Consider the following 27718-nt stretch of genomic DNA (forward strand, 5'->3'; position numbering starts at 1 on the left):
GGTGAACTTAATCACCGTACTTTACTGCCTGACTGGAAAAATTAGATACATTTGGTTTTTCACTTCTGCCTCCTGCTCTTTAAGAACTAAGAATTTTCAGAGGAGAAATTTGTACTGTTGACAGCCAGTCTCTGGCTTCAGTATCTTTTGAACAGTATGAGAGCTTAAATTACTTGTTTCAAGAATGAATACATTTTAGTTTTGAACATAAATTCATAAAATTTGAGGAAAAAAGCAAGTGCTGGCCCTCTGGCTCTGCTGAGCTAAAAAGCCCTACATGAACATACTTTTTTTTTTTTTCCCTAGGGATATATCATGAAGAATATATTTATCCTTCAGGTCAGTGAGATCTAGAAATCTGACATTGATCATTGTTTATAAAATTTCAAACTATAAAATAATGCTCATTTTTTACTTTACTTTGGCAATATCCTCTGGAACCAGACTATGAAACCTCAGATGTTTATAGGACAACTGAATCTACAGCAAACTTGGTAGGTATTTAATAATAATGGCAAGCACTTGCAGCTCCTACTGTGTATTAGGGCATTATTCTAAAAGCTATACATACAAGTGTATTTAAATCAGAACAGTCCTGTGAGGTAATCAAGGTAATCCCATTTTGTAGGTGAAGAAATTGAGATCCAGAAATTAAGTAGCTCATCCAAGATCACACCCCCTTTCTGAATTTAATCTATTTAGAGATAGGAATCTTAATATGTGTCGATAGATGAGGAAGTTTGAACATTGGCAGTGATAATTTTTTAGAAGATTTTATGACTTTTCTGTCAGTAAGAATGGGCCATAAATCTCAGTTACTTGACATAAGAAAAGTTTGCTTCTTGGTTATGTTACATGTCCAGTGGAGGTCTATAGGCAGGCCCTGCTCAGAGACTCAGGCTGATGGAAGCTCCATCCATGATTGCCAAGGCAAGAAAAAAAGGTAGCGAGTGGTGCACTGGCTCTTAAAACTCTGGAGATGACGTGTGTCACTTTCTTTTCCATTTCTTCCCCCCTCTCTTTAATCCTCCCCCTTCTACCTCTGACCTATAGATGTTGCTGTTTCCCCTTAAGAACTGGATCCCTGAAGGCAAGGGCGTCTTCTCCATTTCTTTTTCATCTACTAGAGCATGTCCCACTGAAGAATCTAATTTCTCTATGCCTGGAAGTCAGAACGTTGGAAATATTCTAGCAGCACTAACAACTACAGCCTTTATCTCAAACTCTCCCCCATAGGCAAAATACTTGCTTCCACCTCAAGGGAGGCATCACAAAAATTCTATTCAGTGTAATTAAAATCAGAGCCTAAGATTTCTAGGGAAATACGTGCTACTCTTTGTAGTGGGTCCAGATGTGGCTCCTCTTGATCTAGAGGCCTAAAACCAACAATATGAAGTTAACTTGCCCCATGCAAACCCAATTTACAGTGGTGGAGCAGAGACTGAAAAATTGTAGTAAAAATTCCCACCGAAGAGACAGGAAAAATGGGAGAAACACAGTTACTGGCCTGTAGCAATTCTGACATGTAATGGATAGACATTGTGAGGATCCTCAACTTAGGCATAGGAACTGTTTCCTGGAAGGGCTCCCTGGTTCATTGTTTTCTGGGGCTCTTGGTTACTTCAAGACCCTTCCTTTCTTGGCCATATTTGAAGTAGACATTGGAGAATAATCCTTCTTGGCAGCTGAGCATTTTATCAGCCTACTTTTTACTCATAGAAAATTAAGGGTGTGTCCAATGGTCATTTTATCTCAGTTGGATGGTCTTAAGTTCTGCTCGTGGTTTCTCTGGCTGTGCGATTAATTTATTACGTGTCTTCTGTTTGATTCCTACTAGTTTCATGTGCCAATGTCCGTAATGACAATTCTTTTTAATAATAGACATATTACTTAGATGTGCTATAATGTTTTGCTTTCTTATCTCTGTCTCTGTTTGAATGCACGTACCATGAGCTTATCAGGAATTGATAGAAGAGCCATACTTTTGGTTGCTTTTCCATGAGCCATTTTGTCCAAGTGCAAAAATTCACTGCGTGTTCTATCCTTAGTTGGATTCTTGCTTTAACATATCTTAATGCAGTCAGATTTTAACAATGATGTGAATCTTTGAGGCTGAGTTTTAATTGCTTTTTGTCATTCAAAGCATTTATCAATTTTATCTTTTACGGTTATGGTGTGAGGTATTTGCCTCTTCAGCCCTACAAGTCTCTGTATTCAAGGACTCTTCTCTTTTATTCCTGCTTGCGAACTACTTTTTCTATACTTTAAAATACCTTGCTAAACTCTGCCAACAGTAATCAAAAGTAAACTAACATTTTGTTTTCCAAACCTCATCCATTAAGAAAGACCTATAAGTTTGTAATCACTTCAAATAGGTTTTTGTTACAGCAATTTCTTGTTAACAATTAACTATTTTAGTCAAGCTAGGTTAGGCTGCCGTAACAACCCCCCAAATCTCAATGGCTTAACACAGGACAGTTGTTCTTGCTAATGTTTTATGTCCAGTGCAGCTTGGTAGCAGGCCTTTGTTCATCATAGACACTCAGGGACCTAGGTTGATTGATGGACATGCGCTTTCACAATCACCTTCATGTGAGGCTAAACATAGGAAAATTGAACACTGGCTTGTAATATTTCTGCTCATATTTCTTTGGCCAAGCAAGTCTCATGGCCATACCTAACTTTAGGTGGGGCCAGGAAGAGCAACCTACCATGTACCCAGGAGGAAAGGAAAACTGGAATATTTATGAAGAACTTGAATAACTACCCTGTATTCTCTGTGATTAATCTTAACTGGTAGCTTCATGTACTAAATTTTTGTTTTTCCTGTTTAGGAAATATATTTTAGCAAGGTGAAGAAAACTGTGATTCCTTCTGTGTTCTTATTACCAATTTCTGCTGCTAGTTTCTTTGTTTTTACTGTTACGATAGTCTGTTATGTATAACTCTCAGCCTTTTAAAATCATTTTTGCTTTCACAAAGACAGGGTCTTGAGCAAGAGGGAGTAGTGTTTGGTTTATACTACATCCTGTTTAGATAGGATGCAGCTGAAGAACCAATTATCCCAAGCTACATATTTAGATGGAACTGTTGTCCCAAGCTACATATTTAGATGGAATGCTTTCTTTTAGCAAAACTATTGTTGGTCCTACTGATTTTGAAACTTTTAAGGAAAGAAAGTCCACTGAGAAGTGTTTGAATTATAATCCTCTGTTACATTTTAGTATCTGCATTGAAACTAGAGTTGGATGTGATCAGGATCTCTATAGATAGGAAATGGAGCAGTCATGTAAATCAGGTACTAGAGTGATACCTTTTGGAGCATTAACTTAGTAGTCACTTCCAAATTTGAATACTTACCGAACAGATCACCTTTATTAATTTTAGATATTGAAACAAAACAGATCTTTTATTGACATGCATTTTGGTTTCTTGATTTCCTCTTACTTAACTATATTTCTGTATTTACTAAAGTCTCTTCAGGACAGAAGACCATGTTCTGTGTCTCCTCAGGACACAGTTACCTCATACAACTACCCCCAGAAGGTAATCTTCATAGTGTTATCGAGCAGTCATTGCAATGGTTTGAACAGAAGAAAATGGATTTTTAAATTTTTGTTCCGTTTGCCCTTCATCATACTTCAAAGAAGCTGCTTATATTCCTATCTTAAGTATTATGCTTTGTGGTGCCTTGCATAGTGATTAGTAAATTCATTCAACACACTGATTGAGCATCTACTGTGTTCCAGACACTGCTCTATATGCTGGCATTAGACTATTCATAGTTGACCCACTCTGAACCTCTTATGTAATGAGTGAGTTAATATAAATTACTTGTTAAGTCAATATCATTTACTGAAACTTAGGCCCTCCTGTAGAATGGACAGTTGGCATTAAAAAAGGTAGCTGAAACCATGGGAATGAATAAGATCATCCTGGGAAAAGGAAGAGATTGAAAAGAACATCTAGAACAGAGCCTGTGGAACACCAAATTTTAGAAAATGGGTAGAGAAGGAACAGCGGCGGGGGCGGGGGGGGGGCAGGAAAGTGTATTCTTATAGAAGCCGCAGGAAGAAAATGTTTCAAGGAGCAGTCAAGTATCAGTTGTTTCTAAGAAGTCAAGCAAGATGAGGACTAACAAGCGTCTATTAAGATTCTTTGCTATGGAGACCACTGATGACTTTGAATCCATTTCTGAGGACCAGAGAGGGTAGCAGCCACAGTGTAGTGGGTGGTAAGGAAAGAGAGACTGCTTTGAGGACAGTGTATTCGAGAAGAAGAGTCTCTTTACCATTTATTGAACACCTTTCTGTGCATAGGCCTGTATGGGGTGATGTGGCCTAATCAGAAACCCCATTTGTAGTCTCATGAAGTTTAAAAAAATTCAAAGCACCTTTTCTGTTTAAAAAAGGTGCATATAAATCTCTGGATATTATGCAGGAAACATAGAAGTTACCTGCTTGGGGAGATGGGAACTAGACAGATGGAGGACAGGGGTTGGAGGGAAACTTTTCATTGTTATACAGTTTTATACTTGATTTTAAAATCGTATTGATGTATTACCTTTTCAGAAAAAGAATGAAAATAAATCCCTCAAAGTAATTTGGGGTCTTCTAAAAGAAATAACGATCCTATGAAGGGTTTATGTAAAGATTGACTTCTCTGTGCTTTAGTTATCAAAATACTATTTCCTGAAATTTAGGGTCAGGTAAGAGTAATATTGTTTGAGAAACCAAATTTAGAGTTCTAAACTTTCTTCCACACTTACAGGGGATGGTAAATTCTGCAGCAGTTGCAGCTTCCTGTGCCAGTGATGTTCCAGCTCCAGTCTTATCCAACTGTGCAGCAGCTAATCAAGCTAGTAGTACCACTTCAGTTTCCTCACAGAATGCTGTACAGCCTCTGTTTGTATCTCCACCTACACAAAGCAGGCCAGGTAGGTTATTAGTGGTTGCATACTTTGGGAGCCTCTTTTCCTAGTGGTTAGATAGGATTACTTTAATTTCCAGGATTACATTTGTTTAACTTAACTTAATAAAGTCTGTTCTATGGTTGAGAGCCAAGGTTTCAATTTTTTTCTTGCAATTTGGCTTTGATATGATTTTGTAGCTTTCATTTTGCTACCCCTCTGAAAATTGAGAGGACTTGTACCAGTTTCTTGAACTTTGAGTTGTTTTATTACATAAGAATTAAGGTAGAGATGTTTTCACATTTCACGGAACTGTTTCTAACAAGCTTACTGTAAAATACATTTCTATATGATGAATCATTTTTCTACAATTATTATAGTGAATATATGTGCTAGAATTTAAGAGATCTAGGTTAGAATCTTGGTTTTACAACTTAAACTAGCTATGTAATTTTGGGCAGGTTATTGAACTTACCTATGAGCTTTATGGGTACTTATAGTACCAATTTATGAAGTGATTGTGGAATTCCAATGAGATAACTTAAAATTTTCAATAAAACTCTGGAAAGGTGGTGGCAACAACAGCGTAGCTTTTCAATCTGAGTCCTGAAATAAAAATGGAAATGGCAAAACCCAAACTGGTGGACAACACAACAAAATTAGGTAATAAGGTATCCCCAAGAGCCACAAAATTTAAGCAGTTAGGGACAAACCACCACTTCTCGAGACCCGCATACTATTAAGGCCTATATGGGAGCAAGAAGACAGAAGCATTGGGGATATTTGTCTGATGGACCTGAGAACAGAAGAACTGAACTAGTAAGAATTCATGGGAAACTGGGTGGCCAATTTGGAAGGAGCAGCTAAGACTGGGAAGGGATTTGGCCTCTCTAATACTAGGCAAGTACTTTGGGTACATGGTAAAGGGGGACTGAAAGACTTGGAGCAGATTGGCCCCTAAGAACTCTAAAAACTTGACCTGTCAGGTTTCCCTTTTAGGATAGTACTCTTTACTGGGGAGAAACTGCTGAGAGTTGAATCAGAATTGATCAGGATAGAGAAAAGAACAGATCTAGATAAAAGTTAAGGATAACAGCCAAGGAATCCTAGAAAACAGTTACGGAAAAGAGAATTATGAAGTTAGAAAAGCTCTTCTATGCTCCACCTCATTTTAAAGTTCATGAAATCTAATTTCTCATAAAAATAGAAGAAAAGCATTTAAGGTCAAATCATATACAAAGATGTTTTAAGGAAAAAGAGTAACATCTTTATAGACAATAAAATCATGTCAGAAATGTGCCCACTATACAAAACTAAACAAACGAAACTAAACAACTAATTTCAGAATGAGCTAAAAACATTAATAAAGTAATATAAAACATTAAAGAATAACAAATCAGAATTGGAAAAACTCATGAGATGACAACTCAAAGTATTAGAAATGGAAGAAAGTCATTTCAGTAATGAAGACTAAAATAGAACATAACCAGATATATACAACAGGTAATACTTTAAGAGAAAGATGTAAGAAAGGGGGGGGGGTGAGAATCTAAAGTGAAGAAAATGAAGGTAAAGATTCAAAAGTGACATACCGAAGTTGTTAGGAAAAGGAGATCAAACACTGATAGAAGTCCCTGAAGAAGAAAACCCAAAGTGTAAGGGAAAAGAATAAATACTAAAAACTACAATTCAGAACATTTTTCTGAAATTAAAGCTTTAAACTATGTCCTGAAATACCACTCTGCATACCCGAGAATATTGACCCAGAACAACCAACAACAGGATATTCTAGTAAAATGATTGGACTTTAAATGAATAGAAAGTCTTTTGATTTATCTACATAAAGGAGACTATGGAATATAAAAGAAATAAAATGAAAATCATCAAACTTTGACAGCAGTGTTTCATGCTAATAAAAAAAAATGGAGTGACATTTAAGATAATGAAAGAATGTGTGAACCAAAGATTTTATGTCCAGCCAAACTGATTTTCAGGCCCAAAGGGCAATGTGTCAGAATTCAGGCAATATTATTTGCATGAATCCTTCTGAAAAATCTGCTAAAGCTATGCTGTCAAGCCAAGGTAAATACTTGGTACATGTGACAATTTAATTGTAAATAAATAAAATAAACCTTCAGTTGCTCAGTTGCATGTATGCCGCGTGCTCAAAGTCTTGTGGCTGGCTACAGTATTGGACAACACAGAATATTTCTGCCATCAGTTGTATTGGATTGACAACAGTGTATTAGAGAATGAGTTTTGACTTTCATTCAGACTACCGAAATAATTAGAGACAACAGCATAATTCCTGATGGTATTAAATATATATTTACCTGTAGAATTAGGACAAAATGAGGGCTGAGAGGTTGAGAATATGCTATGTAATAGTCTTCTGTTTGGATGATGTATATGTATAGTATACTTGTTTTGAAAAGTGGGAGAATTGAGAGACCATGTGCCAGGATTTTTTTTTTTTTTTAACACCTACAGCACCTGTTCTTCCTAGGTGGCCTCCCATCCAAGTAATAACCAGGCCCGACCCTGCTTAGCTTCCAAGATCAGACGAGATCGTGTGCCAGGCATTTTTTAATGCTCAATAATCACACTTCAGGTTCTTTTATCTAGACACTCAGATTGTTATTCTGATCCTGTATGTAGTTGGCTAAAACAAACGAGTGTGTACAGGATATTCTAATTTTATCTCATCTTGCAAACCAGGAGTCTCAGTATGGAAGAAAGGTAATACAGATGTAATAAAGAGTTAAGTAAAAGCCTTTATGGTCTCAAGTTTGAATTGGAAGTTACCCCACTAGTAACCACTAATCCATAGTCCTCTAGTAACCAATAGGCTATACTCCATGTCCATAAGTCTCTGTTTGTTTGTCCTGTTCATTTGTTGCTTCTAGGTTTATATCCCATATGTAAGAGATATCATGTGGTTTTCAAGTTTTCCAGTCTGGCTTATTTCGCTTAGCATGATTACCTTGAGGTCCATCCAGGCTGTCGCAAATGGCAGTATTTCAGCTCTTCTTTTGGCTGAGTAATATTCTATTCCATACATGTACCACAGCGTCTTTAGCCGGTCATCTATTGTAGGACACTTCGGTTGCTACCATGTCCTGGCCACCATGAATAATGCTGTTATGAACATCGATGTGCAAATATCTTTTTGGATACGAGTTTTCAAGTCTTTGGAGTAAATACTCAGTAGAAGGATTGCTGGATCATATGGTAGATCACATCTTAGTTTTTCGAGGAACCTCCATACTGTTTTCCATAGTTACTGTACCAATTTGCAGTCCCACCTGCAGTGTACAAGGGTTCCTTTTTCTCCGCATCCTCTCCAGCATGTTATTCCTTGTCCTATTGATAACGGCTATTCTAAAAGGTGTGAGATGGTATCTCATTGTGGTTTTGATTTGCATTTTCCTAATAGCTAGCGATGTTGAGCATCTTTTCGTATATTTGTTGGCCATTTGTATGTCCCCTTGGGAGAAGTGTGTGTTCAGGTCCTCTGCCCATTTTTCGATTGGATCGTTTGTTTTTTGTTGTTACGGAGTTGTATGAGTTCTTTGTATATTTTGGATATTAGGCCCTTATGGGGGAGGCGTTGGTTGCAAATATATTTTCCCATTCAGATGGTTCTCTTTGTACCTTGTTGATGATTTCTTTTGCTGAGTAGAAGCTTTTTATTTTGATGTAGTTCCATTAATTTATTTTAGCTTTTACTTCCCTTGCTTTCGAGATCAAATTCATAAAATCCTCTTTAAGTCCAAGGTCCTTGAGTTTAGTTCCTATGTTTTCTTCTATGCATTATATTGTTTCAGGTCTTATATTCCTTAATCCATTTTGAGGTAATTTTGGTAAGTGGTGATAGATAACAGTCTAGTTTCATTCTTTTGCAGGTGGCTTTCCAGTTTTCCCAGTACCATTTATTGAAGAGGCTTTCCTTACTCCACTGTATGTTTTTGGCTTTTTTATCAAAAATTATTTGCCCATATAAATGTGAGTTTACTTCTGGACTCTTGATTCTGTTTCACTGGTCCATATGTCTGTTTTGCTGCCGTTTTGATTATTGTCACTTTGTAGTATAATTTAAAGTCTGGCAGAGTGATGCTTCCAGTCTCGTTCTTCTTTCTCAGGATGGCATCTGCAAATCGGGGTCTTTTGTGCTTCCATACAAATCTGATGATTTTTTGTTCTATTTCTTTAAAAAGTGCTGATGAGATGTGATGGGAATTACATTAAATCTGTATAATGCTTTAGGTAATAAGGTCATTTTAACTATGTTAATTCTTCCAATCCAAGAACATGGAATATCTTTCCATATCTTTACATCTCCTTCGATTTCTTTTAATAGGGCTTATAGATTTCATTATATAGGTCCTTCACATGTTACATTAGATTGATTCCTAGGTATTTTATTATTTTGTGGCAATTAATAAAAAAATTATTTTTACCACTTCTTCTTCTGACACTTCGTATTAGAGTAAAGGAATGCTATAGATTTTTGAACATCGATTTTGTGTCTAGAAACTTTACTGTATTTGCTTATTGTTTCTAGTAGTGTTCTTGTGGAGTCTTTAGGGTTTTCTATATAAAGAATCAAGTCATCCTCAAATAGTGACAATTTGACTTCTTCGTTTCCTATTTGGATGCCTTTTATATCTTTCTCTTTTCTAATTGCACTCGCTAGGACCTCCAAAGTTACATTGAGTAAGAGTGGCAATAGTGGACAGCCTGGCCTTGATCTTGATCTTAGAAGGAACGTTTTTAATTTTTCACCATTTAGTATAATGTTGGCTGAGGGTTTGTCATAGATGGCCTTTATTATGTTAACGCACTTTCCTTCTACACCGATTTTGCGAAGTGTTTTGATCATAAATGGATGCTGTATCTTGTCGAACGCTTTTTCTGCAACCATTGATATATGATTCTTATTTTTTGATTTGTTTATGTGGTGTATCACATTAATCGATTTGTGTTTGTTGAACCATCCCTGTGCCTCTGGGATGAAGCCCACTTGATCGTGGTGTATAATCTTTTTAATATGTTGCTGTATTTGGTTTGCTAGTATCTTAGGATTTTTGCCTCTGTATTCATGAGAGATATTGGTCTGCAGTTTTCTTTTTTGTGTGTTACCTTTACCAGGTTTTAGTATCAGAGTAATATTGGCCTCATAAAATGAGTTGGGAAGTATTGTCTCCTCTTCAATATTTTAGAAGAGTTTGAGGAGAATAGTTATTACATCGTCTTTGAATGTTTGGTAGAATTTACTGGTGAAGTCATCTGCTCCTGGACTTTTACTTTTTGCTAGGTTTTTGATTGTTTCAATTTCCATACTGCTGTACGTTCTATTTAGATTTTCCAGTTCTTTTTGATTCACTCTAGGAAGGCTGAATTTTTTTAAGTACTTGTCCATTTCTTCTAGGTTATTAAATTTGGTGTTATATACTTTGTCATAGTATTCTTGTATGATCCTTTATATTTCTGCGATGTCAGTCGTAATTTTCTCTCTTTAATCCCTGATTTTGTTTATTTATGTCCTTTCTCTTTTTTCTTTAATGAGTCTAGCCAGGGGATTGTCAATTTTATTATCCTTATCAAAGAACCAGGTCTTTGTTGCATTTTTTTCTATTGATTTTTTGGTTAGTTTTCATTTATTTCTGCTCTAATTTTGATGATTTCTTTCCTTCTGCTGATTTTAGGCTTCATTTGTTCTTCCTATTCTAATTTTTTAAGATGAACTGTTAGGTTGTTTATTTGTTTTTGGAGATAGGCCTGTGATGATATGAACTTTCTTCTTATGAGTGCTTTTACCATGTCTCAAAAGTTTTGATATTTTGTGCTATCATTATTATTCTGTGTATCTCCTGATCTCTTTTTATTCTTCTCTGACCCGATTATTCTTCAGTAGCATGTTGTTTAATCTCCTTGTATTTGTAGTTCTTCCTGCTTTCTTTTTGCAGTTGATTTCTAGTTTCAAAGCATTATGATCAGGGAATATGGTTGGTATGATTTCAACCCTCATATTTGTTGAGGGTATCTCTGTGTCCCAGTATGTGGTTGATTCTTGAGAATGTTACATGTGCACTAAAGAAGAATGTATAAGCAGCTGTTTTGGGATGGAAGGTTCTGTCAATGTCAATTCTGTCAAGTGGTCTGAAGTGTCATTTAAGGATGTTATTTCCTTAGTGATTTTCTGTTTGGGTGATGTCCATATCCGACAGTGGAGTATTTAGGTCACTTACTACAATATCGTGTTTTGGTCTGTTTCTCCCTTTAGTTCTCTACTAATTGCTTTATATATTTCAGGGCTCCCTGTTTGGGAGCATAGATATTAATAAGTGTTATGTCTTCTTGGTGCATGCTTCCCTTTATCATTATGAAGTGTCCCTCAGTATCTTTCTTTACCTTTTATTTTGAAGTCTGTCCCACATTAGTACCACTACTCCCGCTTTACTCTGAATGCCATTTGCTTGAAATAGCATTTTCCACGCTTTCACTTTGAGTCTATATTTGTCTTTGGAGCTGAGACGTGTCTCCTGAAGGCAGCATATGATTGGGTTTCGTTTTTTGATCCATTCTGCAAGTTGGTGCCTTTTTATGGGTGAGTTCAGTCCATTTACATTTAAGGTGATTATTGAAATGTGAGGTCGTCTTTTAGCCATTTTATATTTTGCTTTTTGATTACTTGGTGTTTCCATTGTTTCTTGTCTTTGTGCTTCCGTTTTCTTTATTTTGGTTGGCTTTTGTTGGTTTTCCCTCTCGTCCTTCTTGTTTTACGTTATATACAATGGTTCTGAGTCTTTGGTGTGTAGTTACCATTATCAATATATAGAAGATAGTTATATACATACAGTCGTCCATTCTGCGCGTGCCTTATCTCCATTCCTCTTTGCGAATTAAGATCTTTGAATTCTTCCCTTTTCAGTCATTATCTCAATTTGTTCTTATGTATGCTGAACTTTCATTACTATCTTGCTATAACAATTCTCTTATTGTTTAAGATTATAATGCCCTGTTCTTAGTAAGGGTTGCAGTCCTTTGCTTCTATTTGCCCGATAGTCACTTTACTCCTAATTATGTATTTTTTTTTTTTTGTCTTTCTTTTAGGTGAACTGACCCCTATTCAGGCCTCGTAGTGGAGAATTCCCTCAATTTTTGTATGTTTGGAAAAGTCTTATTTTCTCCTTCATATCTAAAGGAGAGCATAGCTGGATACGTTATTCTTAAGCTGGTAGTTCCTGTCACTTAATAGTTAAAATATTTGATTCTATTCCTTTATGGCTTGTAAGTGTTGAGCTGAGGATAATCTCATGGGTTTTCTTTTATAAGTTTTATAGTTTGAGCATTTGATTCCACTCCTTTCTGGCTTATAAAGATTGTGCTGAGAAGTTAGACGATAATCTAATGGATTTTCTTTTATAGGTTGCCGTCTTCTTTTCCCTGGCTGCCCTGAGAATTCTCTTTGTTGTGGATTTTTGATAATTTTAATACAATGTGACTTGGTGAAGGCCTTTTTGGGTTGAGATAATTGGGTGTTCTGTTGACTTCTTGAATTCCAAGTTCCAGCTCATTCCTTATATTTGGGAAATTCTCGTCCACTATTTGTCTGGAAATGCTTTCTAGTCCGTCCCTGCTCCTTTTCCTCCTTCAAGAATGCCCATTATTCTTATGTTTCCTCTCCTGATGGTATCAGCTAATTCTTGAATTTCTCTTTCATTATTTTTCATTCTTCAGTTTCTCTCTTCTTCCTTTTGATTTATTTCTAGGTTTCTGTCTTCGATATCACTGATCCTTTCCTCCATTTGGTCGACTCTATTTCCCAAGCTTGCTATTTTAGTTTTCAACTCTTGCAGTGTGGTTTTTTATCTCCAGAATTTCTGTTTGGTTCTTTTGGGGGGTTTCCATCTCCTTGCTCTGCTCATCTAGTTGTGTTTTCAATTCCTGAAATTGTTGCCATGACTCGTTTCGGAACTCACTTGAGTTTTTCCAGATGTACCATCCTCAATTCTCTGGCATTTAAGTTGCATATTTCTATATCTGTAAGCTTATTTTCTGGAGATTTCCCTCTTTCTTCCTGAGATGCCTCGTCACCTTGATTGTTCATGCTGTTTAATGGACTATTTCTCTGCCTGGGCATTAATAGAAGTGTATTGTGTTGTTTTTCCCCGAAAGAAGATTTATTATATAAAGGTCTCTCTTTAGCCTCTTGCAAAGAAGGCGCTTTTCTTTTGGTTTCCAGTAGGTGGCGTCTAAGTCTTTTGGATCCTGCTTTATATAAAGTCTTCATAATGCTTTTTAAATTTTTTTGTAGATGTTTAATGACGCTCGCTATCCTCAGTTTCAGTCCCTGTCAGTGTCAGCGACAGTCTCAGTCTCAGCAGCGTTTGCTCAGATTCCCCTGGGGCTCCGCGGTGACGGGTCTTGGAGGATACCGTGGGAGGGGCCCTCTGGGTTGGGGGTTGGGGGCTGCGGCTCAGCCTCGGTTTTGCAACGGTGGCCGGCAGAAATCTGCTGTTTTTCCTCTTTGATCCCATCCTGCTTTTCTGCTTTCTACCCTGATGACTGGGCTCCGCGGCCACAGCTATCTCAGGCAGGAATGTTCTTGGTACTTGCCGCAGGAACTCGCCACTCCTTCTCTCCTCCCCCTTCCTTGTGCAGGGAGCTCTAGAGGCTGTGAGAGGCAGCTTCTTTATCATTCCTGGTCCACCTCCCAACACCTGGGGTTCTGACATGTGGTAGTTCTTATGTGCAGATCCCACGCTCAGACATGCTGGTGTGCAGTTTAGGTGGTTTTTGTTGAGTTTTAAATGTTCAGCTTATTGTTGTTTCAAAGGGAGAGATCTGAGGACGTCTCTCACTCCGTCATGTTTCTGACATTCCCGCAAACAGCTTTTTGGAGAAATTGCTGATTTCAGGTCTGGGCAGAAAATGTTCAAGGTGAGCCTGTATCATCTTGTCATCCCACATAGCAAGGAAGCTTTCAGAGTACTAGGATCATGTCAAAAGGACTCAGGAGCCATTTTGAAGAGATTTCCACTGGCTAAAGATGGAACAGTTTAAGCCTCACCAGTGGTAATTGCAACAGATCGGAACGTATCAAATATGTTAAATTTAAGAGTTCCTAATTTAAAAACTGTTCACCTTAAGAGGATGATATAGGAAACTAGTTTATGTTTTTCGACAACTGGAAAATAGAGTGAAAGTATCAAGTATGTGTCCTTCCTTTCTTTTATGAACTGTACTACTGGGTAACCAACTAATAGATGAGAGGGAATGTTTCTGTATATTAGTATTCTAACTAATCGGTGAAAAAGTGGCAGAATATAATTATTTCGCAGTCCTTACTGAATGGTTATTAAACACCAATAGCTGCTAAGATTGCTAAAGTAGACATTACTTATACACTATGCCAAAGGAATCAATCCTGAGTCTGATTCAGTCTCCTGAATTGAGCTTCCTATTTGCAGGAAATACAGAACATTTTAAAATGCACCATGAGTGTGTAATTAGCAACATTCAGACTATAAGAAACAACAGGTCAAACGGCCCTGATTATTCAAAAGATAAACTGGAAGGAAATGATAGGGATGGAGAAGGGACTAATAAATTAAAAGAGATTCAAGACATCAACTTGAAAAAACTGTCTAAGGATGCACATTTGGGTGACAACTCTTAAAAGTGATTATTATGAAAGTCAGGATAATGGTCAGTTATGATGGGAAGGAGAGGGTTATGATTGGGATAGGGAGGGTGGAAGTTTTCTGGAATGGCTGACAAAGTTATTTATTGACCTGTATAATGTCTACCATAAAATAATTCATTTGTTTTCCGTATCTAATTAAGTGCTTATTAGCACGGTACCTGCAACAAAAATATGCAGTATATGTTCATGACTATAGACATTTTTCACTGGAAGTGTTAATGTAAATCCTGGTTTTCCTATTTCGGGGCTATAATGGTGTAGGGCAAAGTGTTGGCTGTCTGCTTTTAGCAGATGTCTGAGCTTAAAAAAAAAATCAAGTGACAGGTAAATCAAGCATTGTAATGCCTCATTTATGTAGAATCATTGAAAGCTTACCTAACTTTAAATGCCAGATTTGTGTTCTATGTAGGTATTTTTAAAAATGTATATTGCCTTCATTTATTTTACTTTTGTTACTTGAGTCAGTAAGAGCTTCGATTATAACTGTACCAGGCTGTGGCTGCTTTTTAGTTGCTCTTCACTATTTCTGTTGGTCGTTTAGATGAAACAACTCATGTTTTCCATTGTTATTTGTGAGACAGATTGGCATCCGCATCCCAACCTCCTTTAAGTCATTTCCTATCTGCCAGGTAACTAGATGCCATGTTTGCCTTTAATATGAGACTCCTCATAGGCATCAAATCCTGTTATAACTAGGTTTTGATAACTGTTCCCAGGGCTTTTTCCAGGGCCAGGAATAGTGACTCACTTGCCCTAAAGACAGGATCTGTGGGCCAGGCTTAGGGTGAGTTGAGTAAACATTCACTCTTGAGGTCACTCAAATGCAGGCTTTTGTATCTTGTCTATTAGAATTCTGATATTTTCATCATGAATTTTTTTGGCATTTGGTGGCACCTTAAATTTTGCACCTCACTACACCTTAGTCTTGGCCATGCCCTTTGATTTCTAAGGAAGCCAGCCAGGTCTTACTGTGTTTTCTTCTGAAATGTCCAGAGCAGGCTGCAGTTAAATCAACGGGGGGAAATGAGCATTTTGCTTCTCTTGTTCTGGAGCCATCCCTTGAACTATACCCATTAAGCTATAGAGCCCTGTTGTGCCTGTGAATGAGATAGATGCTTATGCATCTAGAACAACTGGAAATCATAAAAGCTTTTCCTTATGGGGCTTATTATAATATGCATTTACAAGGAAGGCAAATTCAGACAAAGTTAACTCCAAATTTTTTTCTGTCCTTTATTCTCTCAGGCCCATGAGAACTTATTTAACTACTTCTGTGTCTAGTAGTTGGTTTTTACCTAGTGATCATAATTGCATTCTACTATCTTCAGCTAATTGAACTTTATTCCATTAGCTTTTTAAAAAAATAAATTTATTGGGGTAACACTGGTTACTAACTTACATAAGTTTCAGGTGTACAGTTCTATAACACATCATCTGTGTATTGTATTGTGTGTTCACCATCCAAAATCTAGTCTTCTGTCACCATATATTTGATCCTATTTACTCTCTTCATCCTCCTTTCACCCACCCCTTCCCCTCTGGTAACCACGGTACCGTTGTGTCTATCAGTTTGTTTTGTTTGTTCATTTATTGCTTTCTGTTTCATTTGCTATTTTTTTTTAACGGTGTGATTTGAGTGTTTAGAAGGAATGAGTGGAATTTTGTTGAAGAAGCCATTATTTTATAGAAAGCAAACCCATATACCGTTTAGAGTATTTGTAGATACTCTAAAAATTAAATTCCTTTTTCAAAACTTTTTGTAAGAGTAGTTTTTCACATGTATGACAAGACTGAAACAGTTGAGCAAGTTTTTAAAACTTACTATTTAATTTATATACAGTAAAATTCATTTTTTTGGTGCCCAGTTCTGTGTGTTTTGACACAATGTATATAGAGTTGTATAACCACCACGATCAAAAACAGTTTCATTACTCCCGAAGAGTTGTTTATCAAGTTGTAAATCACCCTAAGACACAGATTTCCTATTACTGTTAGCCTATAATTGTATAAAGGACATAGTTAAGTGTATTTAGTTGATGAGTGAAAACAGTGTGGATTATTTCTAATACTTGGCCTTAAATTTCTCTTGCTAAATTACCAGAGTAGCAAATTCAGCTCATGTGGGCTGTTCCTGTACTAAGTGTTCTAAAATTCTGAATTTAAATCTTTATTGACTGACACTAAGCTTTCTGTACTTCTCAGCGTTAAAATTATAGTGCAAGTAACAGTGATTAAATTCAGTACTTGAATTTCTAAGTCGGCTAAAATGTTCATTTATCCTTGAAGAGTTGTATCATTCATCTTTTGTCAAAAAATTTAACAAACTTATCTGGCATACTGTGTATATACAGAGGTATTTATTTTTACTAGGTTAGAATCACATTGTTTCCTTTATCATAGAGGAATGTATTAATATTTAAACATAATGATATTTGAAGTGCTTATGTTAAAAACTACGAAACTCCTAAGCGTAAATATTATTTTTAAACTATAGGAACAGGTATAGAAAGTTAAAGGGATAAGATATTTCATCTAGCCTGTTTCAGATTCTGTATGTCCTTAGAAATGGAACTGGCATGATTTAGAGTTTTCTATAATTCCTTCGATGCTACTAAGTAGAAACCTTCAAGGCTTACTTAAATTTGTACGAATTAGTCTTTTATTAGTTTGTACAACTTGTGATTTGACTAAGAGTGTGTCAGTTAGCTGAAAACTTATTACACTTTATGTTAAGCTAACCTACACTTTATATTAAGCTAAGTAAAACTTTTGCTTTAATGGTATTTTAAAAATGTACCTGGTTAGCTGATGTTGAAAGTCTTGATAGTCAAAACTCTGCAACTTCCAGGTTTTTTTCCTTTTAATTTCGGGTAATTTCCTTAACTCAAAATAACCTGTAAGAACTAGTTTTCAGCTGGCATGACTAAGAGAATATGGAGCAATTCACTTTCCGAGGTTCTGTTTTTAAGTCAAATTATAAGAATTAAAGTTTTTGACTATGTCTGGAGCAAAAAAAAAGTAGATGAGATATTACTTATAAGGTTACAATTGTGCATTGTTACTTTATGTTTTGTTTTCTTTTTTAGTGATTGCTTCACCATCCTATCCATACCTCTCTGCTCCTATGCCTGCTGTTGCTGCCTCTGTGCCACCACCACCTCCACCACCACCTCCACCACCACCACCTCTTGAGGTGGGAGAGGCTTCAAACTTACCACCACCACCTCCACCTTATTCGTGTGATCCAAATGGCAGTGATCTGCCTCAAGGTAAATGGATTTCGAGACTTGGGTGAAAGTTATTTAGGTCTGGGATTTTTTAAAAAAAATTTAGAGCATATCTCTGGTTAACCGGTGGGAGTAGGGTAGAGGGTACCAAATGGAAATTGACTTAACATAACGCTAAGTGACTAAGGAAAGGAGCAACTGAAAGCTGAGAATATCTTATAATCAAGAAGTGGATGCTTGAGGTGACTCATGCTGCTGCATTTTGGTAGCTAGCTTATCTGTCTGCCTTGGAGAAGATTCTCAACTGGATATCTTTGCTGTCTCAACTATTTCTTAAAAAGCAGGAGTCGATATCCAAATTTTCTTCATTTCTTTTCTGAAATCTACCACAAATATATAAAATTGTTGCAATCTTTGAAGGTTTCTACTTAGTAGCATCGAAGGAATTATAGAAAACTCTAAATCATGCCAGTTCCATTTCTAAGGACATACAGAATATTTAGGATTCTAACTGAGCTTTGAAGACTTGGAGAAGTTTTGTTTGTTTTTATTTTATTTATTTTTTTTAGGAATTGAGGGTTTGATATGCCTTGGATTTTAGCCCTGTGTTCTTGTTTCCCTAATTAAACTAAGGAGTGGCTTTCCATTGGACGTCCTTTGTTGCCCCTCACTTTGGCAGTGTTTCTCAAAAGAGAATTGTAGTTGAAAGTTCTTTGTAGCTTATTTATACCTTCTTTGTTGTATGATTCTCTTTATTTTTCTAGCTGCTTCTCTTATTTTTTTCCAGCCCCTAAAGTAGTCATCAAGATCTCCTTTAACTCCATTCTTTTTCTCTACCGTAAAACTTCGGCATCACATTTATGTAGATGATTCCTAAATCTATGTTACCTTGGCCTTTGAAGCTTTTAGGTACTTGTCTCTAGCTACTTGCTAGACATTTTCACTTGGCTTTTTTATTTTCACTTAAAACCCAGTCTGACTGAGGAAAGTCCTCATCTTTATTTCCTTTTTTTCCTCTCCAGGCCTTGTATAATATTAACTCTTCGTGGTTTCCTATTTCATTATTAGTGTATCATGTATCAGTACTTCATTTCTTTTTATGGTTGAGTAATATTCCATTGTATAGATAACATCACATTTTATTATCTAATAGATGATAGACATTTGGGTTGTTTCCATTTTTTTGCTATTGTGAATAATACTGCTATGAATATTTGTATACAAGTTTTGCATGGATGTGTGTATATGTGTGTGTGTGTGTGTACACACACACACGTATATATATGTATGTATGTATGTATGTGAAGGAGTGGAATCCCATGCCATTTAAAGTGGCAGTAAACATATGTATATATCGGGAGTCTCCAACTTAAAGAGGGGTTTTCTGAGAGTTTGTTTGTTAGTGGAATTCAGGTTATATTATCTTATAATAATATACGTGGACTCCAGGTCAGTCAGTAAAAATACATTTAGAGATATAATTGGAATGCTAAGGCTATTCCCTCTTCCCCCATACATTTAGTTTATGTTCACTTGTGACATTTTAATTAAGTTCTATGTTTGGAGAAATTTTATCACCTTAGGATATAACTTATTTTATTTCAAGTTACTGTTCTCATTGCCTCCTATTTTTCAAGTTTTAGTGGTAGTCACGTTAACTAAAAACAAGGTTAATTGTTTTATACAGTACTATTTATCTCAGTAGGCATCACGAATCTCAGCATTAGTAGAGCATTTAGTTTGTGCTATGTAGTAGCTCCATTAACTGAGAACTAGTATGATTGCTTATGTAGTATATTTGTATTGTAGTATAATTTTAGTCCTGAGCAAGAAAATGCCATTACTAGATTCTTTCGAAATATTAGCAGAGTGGAGTTCCTGTAACATCTGCTAATATTAAGAGTAGAAATAAATATGTATTTGGCGATCAAACCTTGGATCAGAAAAAGATTTTACCTGTAGCAGTAAGTAAATGGTCATTTACTATAAATAAGTTAGAATTGAGGGTGGTGTTGATGTGGGAAGCCATTTATATCTATCTACCTTAATACTCAAACAAAAGCTTTTTAAGTGGTAGCTCTAATTGCTTATGTCATCTAGTGACTAATATTAAAAATTTTTACTTTTAGATACAAAAGTTTTACAGTACTATTTCAATCTGGGATTGCAGGTAAGAGTCATGTTAAAATTACTTTGATAAACTCTATATTAAAAATATAAGTAGTTTTCATAATCAGACTCTTGAACTTTAAGAGCCAAGGATACTGTGTGGGGCCTAAAAGCTTTATTTCTGTCATTATAAAATATCTGAAGAAGATAAGATCAGTTTTCTACCTTAGCCTCCCAGTGTTTCAGTTTCTCTTATAAAATAGTTGTTAAATTGTGGTGAGTGATGACTCTAAGCAGCACAATTTTAGCATATATTGGCCTGCATATTTAACATCGTTTGTCAACCCTTCACTCTGTTTTCTGTCTCACAATAATTAGTGAGTTATTTAGCCTGCTTACCTAAAACATTTTTATGGGTTTTTCTGCATTTCATGTGAAAAGTAATCAGACAAATTCAGACATTTTAAAGAACTGTATTTTTAAGCACTCCTGTGTTTGTAGATATTTGCCAAACACTTGATTTTCACCACTCCCTTGAGTTGTAAAATGTGGGTACTTAAAAAAGCTTAATATCACTGAAAGGTGTCTCTGATTTCAGATAAGAGCTCTTTTTTTATTCTTTATTTTGTTAGTGTAGTGTAAAACTTAGATTTGTGGATGTTTAACATACTCGCATCCCTGAAATAAATCCCACTTTTACATAGTGTATAAATCTTTTAATGCCTTGTTAAATTTGGTTTGTTAGAAGAGCTCTTTCATTCTTTCAGGGATCATTTTTCCCCCGAAATACACTTGATTTCTGATATAACAAGATGGTATATTCCCTGAAAAGGAATGATGCATCTTAAGATTTGGCAGATGATAGTAAACTAGATAGTCTCCTGGATAATGCTCAGAATAGTTCATATTCCCAGATGCTAATTTCCCTAAAACCTCAGACATATTATTTCCATACAATTATCTGTCCCAACTGGTACACATTTATAAATTAGGAGTAGTGGAATGAGTTTTTGTTCATTGAGACTATTTCATAAAGGCAATTTCAAGAATTGAAAAATAATCTACTTTCAATTATGTTAGGTTATTAGTCACATGTGGAAATGTAATTAATTCCACAAGCCTGAGGCATTTAAAATTATTCCTCCATAGGAATACAAGGAAATGCAGAAAAATATTTTAATACTATTTTTTCATAATAAAAGTAATAGCATTTTATTATAGTACATCTGGAAAATACTAAAGTTTAAAGAAAAATCACTTGTATAACTATTGTATACTTTGATAAATTTCCTTTCAGTTTGTTTAATTTACAAAATACGGACAGCTATGTAATTTTGTAAACTTTTAAGTTAACAGTATGAGCATTTTTTTCTTTAAATATTTGACAGCATGATTTTTTTATTGCCTGTATTATTTTATCATAAATAGGTCATAATACCTTCTTCCACTTCCCTGTTACTGAATATTAGTGTGTTCACATGTGCTTTGCTTTTATAAATAATGCTATAAAAGACATATCTGTATACATGTCATTATGTATATCTCTAATTTTCTTCAGATGCTTTTTTCCTAGAACTTCTAGCTCCAAGTATGAGATATAGATACTGCAAGTTGTAATAAAAAAAATAGATTTTACAAATGTCATATCTTCAAGGTCAAAAAAGTCATTGCTACCCCACCTGAAAATTATGGCCCAACTTTTTTTTTTTTTTGAGAGGGAACTATACTACTTTAAGAACATGGAAGAGTAAAATGTTTGTTTTTTCCCTTTCTTGCCAAAGTGTTATTACCACAACTACTGGCACTCCATGGTCTATGTGCCCCAGATGCAGCAGCAGCAATATCATGTAGAGAATTATCCAGTCTATACTGAGCCACCTCCTTTGGTAGATCAGAGCATTCCTCAGTTTTACAATGAAGGGGGGAAACAAGATGACACACAGGCAGAAGGATCAGCAGATGGTGAGTATGTAATAAGATTGCCTGCAAGAATGATAATTGGATTTTATTGTGTGTGATTTAATAATAACCTTCAGGTATTTTATTAGATCCAAATACTAGACCAGTGTTTCTCAGTGCATGGTAAGTGGGGTCCCTGTGACCCTTTCAAGGGATCTGTCAGGCCAGAAGTATTCATCATAATACCTAGGTTTTTTTGTCCCTTTTACTGTGTTACATTTTCATTGAGGGGGGCAGAAATCAGCTGTGGGTAAAACTGCTGGCGCCTAAGCACAAATGAGCTGTGGTAACTATGTTAGTAATCAGTCTTTTCTTCACTGTCACACACTCATGATACAAAAATGTCAGTTTCATATTTTTTGTTTCATCAAAGATGTTCTTATTTTTACTGAATATTTATTTTTAAATAATTGTTCTTAATACTCCATGTGACAAAATGGGAAGTGTTCATAAGACATTTTGCATACTGAATTGAAGTATGATGATTAACCTAAAGAAAAGGATTTGTGAGGTTGATATCTGAGCTGAACTAGCTGACCTTTTTCATGGAACACTATTTTTACTTGAAAGAATGATAGACAAACAATGATTATTCAGACTGAGGGATTTGGCAGACATTTTATCAATTGAATAACATGAGCCAGCCACTTCAAGAACAACTGATAGTATTTGTTGTTAAAGTTAAAAATTTCAGCTTTCAAATAATTAAAATTTTGGAAAACTTGTATCTGTCACCATGAGCTAGACAGTTCCCCAGTACTTAGACAGGGCTATTAATCTGTTTTTTTTTTTTTTTTTACATTGTATCATGAAATGTTGTCAACATTTGGGAGATTTGTATAACTTAGTGAAATAATATTTTCCCAGTTACCAATGCATAATGTTACCCAAGCATGATTTTGTAAAAGATCTATCCAAAATGCAAGATAAAACAGTGGATTTTCATATTAACAAAGTATGGGATATCTACATTGCTACTGATCTTTAAGAAACTACCCCTTATCTAGTTTTGTTGTAGCATCAAAGAATATCTACAATATGTGAAAAGGCTAATTATTAAATGACTTCTCTCTTTTCCAAGTACATATCTGTATGAAGCCAGATTTTCTTCATAGCCTTCAACTGAAATAACATATAGTGATTAAACACAGAAGCAAATATGAGAATCAAGCTGTTTTCTATTAGGGCATACATTAGAGATTTGCACAAGTGTAAAAGTAATGCCATTTATCTCACAATTTTTTTTTTTTTATGTTTTGGAAAATAAATCATTTTGCATAAAAATTTTGTGCTAATATGTAGGGCTTATTTTTGCATTAATTAATAAATATTTTTTAGTTTAATTACTAATATAGTAAATATCGATAGACATAAACCACATAAACAAGCTATTTGAGATGCTCAATTTTTAAGAGTATAAAGGGATCCTGAGACTAAGAAGTTGGAGACCCTTAAAAGGATGGTTGCTTTGTGTACTTGTTCACAGTATGATGTAGATGGGGAGGCATTTCGGAGGATTTAGGATAGAATCTTTGGACTGCCCTTCTTGGAAAGAGTCAGCAGGAGATAAGAAGAAACGATGTAGAATAACCTAACCAAATCTGTTTCCCATTCCAACACTGCTACTTGATGGCTGTGATCTTGGCTAAGCCTGATTTTCTGTGAGATGAGAAATACCTGACTTGCCAGAATTGTTATAAAAACTAAATGAAACTTTATGTATAAGTATACTGTGCCTGGCACATGTGAGGAATGTGCATTTCTTTGCTTCCTTCCTTTTGTAAAACATATTAATGGTTTGGAATATTAGCACTATATAGAATCTTACCCCTAGTGTTCCATTGCTAAAGTAATAAAAAGTAGTTATCTGGGTGATGTATTTTAGTGGAAAACTATTGGATAACTTAATTGTGACCAACTCTTTAAAGAACTTGATTGACTAGAGGACTCTAGAGAATGTTTTCTTTATGTATTAAGTCTGTTGGTGCCTAAATAACCCCCCGGAAAGATAGTGCTCACTAGGTAGAATACATTTGACACATGTAAAATTTTTTAAGTTCAGAAACGTTTATATAATCTCGGTAGCCTGTTATAGTCACATTTCATATCTAAAGTGCTCCTGCTGCAATTGCAGCAGGTCTTTCCTCTAGTTAATGCTAAATTTCATTTTTTTACCTGTAAAAGCATGCATTTATATTGTTTTAGTGAGTCTTTGTATATAAAGTGTACTTCGTGCATTCTTTGTTTCAGGTACTTTTCCAAATGCTGACCCTGCATCTGTCCCTCATGGAGCAGTCTATTATCCAGTGATGCCAGATCCCTATGGGCAGCCACCTTTGCCGGGGTTTGATTCCTGTCTTCCTGTTGTGCCAGATTATCCATATGTTGCCCCCTGGCATCCCATTGGTGCACCATATTGTGGTTCTCATTTTCATGGTGCTATGAATCCTGGCCCAGTTGGCTATATTGCTTCACCTCCCTCAGCTTCTCATTATGTACCTCAGAATATGTAAGATTGAGCAGTATAAAGTATTCTTGCACTGCCATTTTCTTGCTGTTTCAGTTTTTTAAAAGTGTTTTATGTTAGGTAGTTTAAGTGATTTAGGTGGTTAGAGTGGTTACTATTGTATCATTTTGAGATTATTTTATCTTTTGATTTGAAATAGTACTTTAAAATAGAAGAATTTTACTTTGGTTTGTGAGTAAGGAAGTTAAGATGAATGTACAACTAGCCCTATGTTGAGCATACTTCATTGTATTCAGCTGTCTTCTGTCAGCCCACTTGTCAACATTATATTAGCTGATGGTACCAGTTGATAAAAGGAATAAATCATACAAACTTTCCTTGGTTCAGATGTCACACATCATATTAAACTGCAAAAATTGAATAACTTCCACTTTTCTCTAGAAAATAAAACCAAGAGCATTTGCTTCTGGATAACTAACTTGATATTAAATGAGAGCTCTTCAGGTTTCTTAAGAATTGTCTGAACTGACCTGTGTTCTATGATATTAATCAGTTTCGAAGACACATGGTGCTCTGCTCTAGATCTATCCCATATGCTATTGTTTAATATTAGATTTATGTAATTGTTTTACTGCACAGTATTGAATTGGTGTCCTTTGCACAGTTAGCAAGAAATAAAAATTAGCATTTAAAATTGCTAAAATGAGTGGGATTTTCTTTTTTGCATTTTCATGGCAGCAAAGAGTGATGCATCTGATTATTCCAATATGTTTTTCCCCTGGTATTTTGATTGCAAAAGCATGTGTATTTATAGCATGAACTGGCAGGGCCAGTTGAAATGTTTTTTTAATCTCAAGACATTGCAATGTATAGTACCATAGCTAGTTATATTCCCTTGAGAATGTTCCTTTTTAGGTTGTATTTCTGTTTTTTTGTTGTTGTTGTTGTTGTTTTTTAATGTTAACTCCCTTATAGAACTTTAGACTTACTTTCTCATTGTTCTATACTTCCAAAAGTTGTCAAATCTTCAGGTTTTGTTTTTGGATTTAACCTTGTAAATCTCTACAAGCATGCCTTGTCTCTAACTTTCTGTGAGACATATTTCATCAGTCTTTCTGTCTTCTTTCTTTCATCTACCCAAAGACCACAAGATCTTCTGTATTCATCATTTCTCCTCTGAGGGCTAATTCATCATGAATGCTTTCTGTAGCTCCCCTGGCAAACAGCTATTTTAAAAGTGTTTTTTCATTGCCACTAAACCTATTTATATTGCCTTTTTTAAAAGGTTATTTATGCTTATGAATCAGTCTGTCCTTTCTACCTTTAGCTATACCCCAGGCCAAAAGGACCATTTAAGACCTCAGGGTTTGAGGTGCTTTGAATAGCTGAAAAAACTGGAGTGCAATCAATTCTATCTTCAATGTACTGTTCTCAGGATGATTGATGTTAAGTTCTAAATCAGTATACTAGTTAAGCCTTCTTCATAATAGAAATGGAACTGATTGTGTTTGTTTTTGCATTCTTGATCTTAACTACTCACTTTACAAGTTAGCATATGACAACTTTAGTTAAGAAAAAAAACACTTTATAACAACCTACTGTTTTGTCATCTTTGCTAACCTGAATTCTCATTTTTTGCAGTCTACAAATTATTTTATGTTTTAAGTAAAGGTTTATTTTAGTCAAGCTTAACATATGGAACAACCCCTCCAACACTTTTCAAACATGCTAACATTCTGAAATGTATACATAACTTCTAGCAGGCAATTGTCCTGTATCTTCAACTGTCAGTGGTCCACTAGCTTCCAGTGGGTGCTTTAGAAGGTTGTAGTCTGTTTTCAGAATGTGGGTTTGGAAATTGGTTTTGAGACATGCTTAGGCTTCCTGTTGATTTGTATTTATTTTAATTTATTTTATTTTCTTAAGTTTTTGGGGATAACATTGGTTAATACAATTATGTAATTTTCAGGTGTACATTATAATTTGATATCTGTATATTCTATTCTGTATTTACCAGCCAAAATCCAGTTTCCTTCAGCTATCATATATGTGATCCCCTTTACCCACTTCACGCTCCCTCTCCTCCGCTATATTTGACACCCTTTTCTGTGTCTATCTTCCCTACCCTCTACCCTCCCAGTAACCACTAGTCTATAGTCCATGTCCATGAGTCTCTATTTACTTGACCAGTTCATTTGTTGCTTTTACGGTTATATCCCACACGTAAGTGATACCATGTGATTTTCAACTTTTAATGTCTGGATTATTTTGCTTAACATGATTATCTTGAGGTTCATCCAGGTTATCGCAAATGGCAGTATTTCATCTCTTATGGCTGAACAATATTCCATTGTATACATGTATCACAGCTTCTTTAGTCAGTCATCTATCATAGGACACTTTGGTTGTTTCCATGTCCTGGCCACTGTGAATAATGCTACTATGAACATTGGTGTGCAAATGTCTATTCGGATATGGATTTTCAAGTCTTTGATGTAAATATCCATTAGAGAGATTGCTGGATCATATGGTAGATCAATTCTTAGTTTTTTGAGGAACCTCCATAGTGTTTTCCGTAGTGGCTGTACCAATTTGCAGTCCCACCTGCAGTGTATGAGTGTTCCTTTTTCTCCGCATCATCTACAGCATTTGTTATTCCTTGTCCTGTTGATAACGACTATTCTAACAAGTGTGAGATGGTATCTCATTGTGGTTTTGATTTGCATTTCCATAATAGCTAGTGATGTTGAGCATCTTTTCACATATTTGGTGGTCATTTGTAAATTCTCTAGAGAGGAGTGTCTGCTCAGGTCCTCTGCCCATTTTTTAATTGAATCATTTGTTTTTTTTGTTGTAAATGAGTTGTATGAGTTCTTTGTACAATCTGAATATTAGGTCCTTATTGGCAGTGTTGCTTGCAAATACATTTTTTTTTCCATTTTGGATGTTTGTCTCTTTACCTTGTCGACGATTTCTTTTGCTGAGCAGAAGCTTTTTAGTTTGATGTAGTCCCATTCACTTATTTTAGTTTTTACTTCCCTTTCTTTTGAGGTCAAACTCATAAAATCAATCCTCTTTAAGTCCAAGGTCTTTGAGTTTAGTTTCTATGTCTTATTCTATGCATTTTATTGTTTCAGTTTTTATATTCAGGTCTATAATCCATTTTGAGTAAATTTTGGTATGCGGTGATAGACAACAGTCTACTTTCATTCTTCTGCAGATAGCTTTCCAATTTTCCCAGCACCATTTATTGAAGAGGCTTTCCTTTCTCCACTGTATATTTTTGGCTCTTTTGTCGAAAATTATTTGCCTGTAGAAAGATAGGTTTACTTCCG

General features: G+C 35.5%; 1 protein-coding gene across 1 annotated transcript in view; it reads left to right on the forward strand.

Annotated features, from left to right (window-relative positions):
- Window positions 1–25081, forward strand: part of ALG13 (ALG13, UDP-N-acetylglucosaminyltransferase subunit) — a 65181-nt gene extending 40100 nt beyond the window's left edge. Inside the window, 8 exon segments of the mRNA XM_011374360.2 lie at window positions 307–339; window positions 445–494; window positions 3475–3546; window positions 4771–4936; window positions 17708–17890; window positions 19978–20018; window positions 21739–21919; window positions 24167–25081. Coding sequence (XP_011372662.2) covers window positions 307–339; window positions 445–494; window positions 3475–3546; window positions 4771–4936; window positions 17708–17890; window positions 19978–20018; window positions 21739–21919; window positions 24167–24429 — 989 coding nt within the window. The 3' untranslated portion in view covers window positions 24430–25081.
- The last annotated feature ends 2637 nt before the right edge of the window (window positions 25082–27718 follow it).

The sequence above is a fragment of the Pteropus vampyrus genome, unplaced genomic scaffold (genome assembly GCF_000151845.1).
Source record: "Pteropus vampyrus isolate Shadow unplaced genomic scaffold, Pvam_2.0 Scaffold244, whole genome shotgun sequence".
Classification (NCBI taxonomy): domain Eukaryota; kingdom Metazoa; phylum Chordata; class Mammalia; order Chiroptera; family Pteropodidae; genus Pteropus; species Pteropus vampyrus.